The 2,129-nt window shown below is 28.1% G+C and overlaps 1 protein-coding gene across 1 annotated transcript; it reads left to right on the top strand.

Moving 5' to 3' along the window:
- Positions 1-1,195: 1,195 nt before the first annotated feature.
- LOC106792733 lies at positions 1,196-1,863 on the top strand (the record flags this gene model as incomplete). Its single annotated transcript, XM_014759234.1, is given in 1 exon segment — positions 1,196-1,863. A coding segment is annotated over 1 exon segment (394 nt), but the record flags the coding sequence as incomplete, so codon positions are not given.
- Between the last annotated feature and the right edge of the window lie 266 nt (positions 1,864-2,129).

Below are 2,129 nucleotides of genomic sequence, written 5' to 3'. Positions count from 1 at the left end.
TACCATGTGAATGTGAAAAATGTTATATAGGACAAACAAAACAAAAATTAAAAAAACGATTAGAACAACATAGGAACGATAGCAAACCGAAGAATACTCAAAAAACAAATACCACCGCGTTGGCGGAACATCATTTTAAAACAGGACATAATTTTAAATTTGACGAAACCAAAATTTTAGATAAAGAAGATTACTGGTACAAAAGAAATATCAGTGAAATGTACCATATAACGAACAATAATACAGTTAATTTCAGAACCGATACCAATAATCTAAACAGCATGTATAACGAAATTTTAAAATTTAATTACCATAACAAGACACATAACAGAGGTTACAATAATAATAAAGACAGCYAAATTATGAAACACCAGCTTAGAGGTAACCAGTTKKKTTCKWAAAGTTATAGTAGAATAACGTTTTTTAAAAATTGGCTCTATATATAAGATACTGAAAACTTATGACTGTAATAAAAATGATGTTATATTGACTTATGAACATAACTATCAAGGTAAAATACTGCTATGAATTGTTAGTTCTTTTTGGTATTTGTAYATAAAATAATATGTCATAATAAATAATTTTAGTTGCTGAGGAAKTCTCAAATAGAGACGAAACGTTCCACGGTTAAATATAGTGTTCATCTTAATTAAACCCGTCGAAAAAACAACCTCCCTAAGAGTAAACTTAGTAATAATATTAATAAATTTTGGATAAGAAAAAAAAAAAATCTTGATTATATGAACTTTTAAAATGCGAGGGGTGTTTTCAGATATATAGAAAATAGTTATGACATAACTACCGTGAARCAGATGAAAACCTGGCTCACCGAATTGTTAAAATTAGCAGCATTTAAAAACAGACGGTTATTCTTACTTAATTGTAAACATAAACAAGTTTGTCCGAAGCACATTCTGAACAATCTAAAATGTTTATATGCTCTTCAAATTGAAGCCTCCCCGTTTCAAAAAGAAACGGACAATTTGAAAAAATTCCTCCAAAAAAAGATAATTAATTAAGAAATAAAGGTCACAGCATGGAAAATTAGGATATTGGAGAATAATATAGAAAACACAATTAACATTTTGATAAAAAAATTCACAACGAATGATTACAGGAATTGCACAATATGGTTCAACAATAAATATGAAGACAAATTTAAAATTATAAAAAGCAATAATATAAAAAAATTAAACAGCTTAATAAATGAAAAATATCCCAACAATAATATAAACAACAAACAGAACACTGTTATATTTAATTATACTGATGTAGAGCTTCCGAATGAAGTTGAAGAAATTATTAACCTAGAACCAGGATTTGGGATCCCAGTAAAACCTAAAGAAGTGCAAGTAAACACACTAATTAAAAACCTAGAATATGGCATAAAAAATTTAACTATAGAAAATGGAGGTGAAAAAACTATTAAGGACGCGCAGAACAACGTTAGAATAAAAGCGGTGAACATAATGATGAATTATTTCAAGAAAAACAGCCTAAATAAGCATAATAACATAATAAATAACAATTTCATAAAAACGAAACGGTTCCTAAAACAGAACCCAGACATAATAGTCACAAGATCAGACAAAGGAAACAACACAGTTATTATGAAAAAAGATGAATATTTAAAAGAAAGGGAGAAACTACTGGAAAATACTAATACATACAGTTTATTAATTAATAATCCCACAAAGAAATTTAAAAAAATAGCTTATAATTTAATAACAAAATTACAAAWCGAGTCGATAATCTCAGAAGGAATGGGAAAAAACTTAAGAACTTATAATGCAGTAACACCTAAACTTTATGGATTAAGAAAAACACATAAAAAAGAATGTACTATGAGACCAGTTGTAAGTTTAATAGGTTTACCATGTTACAAAGTAGCAAAATTTTTACATCTTTTAACTAGAGCGATTTCAAACAAATTTTTTTTTTCCATCAAAACTCGTTCGAATTCGCTGAGTTCATAAGGGGAACAAAGTTACCGGAGGGATACATACTGGTATCACTAGATGTAATATCCCTTTTCACCAACATTCCGAAAGAACTAGTAATAAAAACAATTGAAGAAGATTGGGATGAATTATCCAAATGTATCACCGTTCAAAAGAAGACCTTATTAG

Source organism: Polistes canadensis, unplaced genomic scaffold (genome assembly GCF_001313835.1).
Source record: "Polistes canadensis isolate GaletaPanama2010 unplaced genomic scaffold, ASM131383v1 scaffold_593, whole genome shotgun sequence".
NCBI classification, from domain to species: Eukaryota; Metazoa; Arthropoda; class Insecta; order Hymenoptera; family Vespidae; genus Polistes; species Polistes canadensis.
This window is presented reverse-complemented; position numbering and strand designations above follow the sequence as displayed.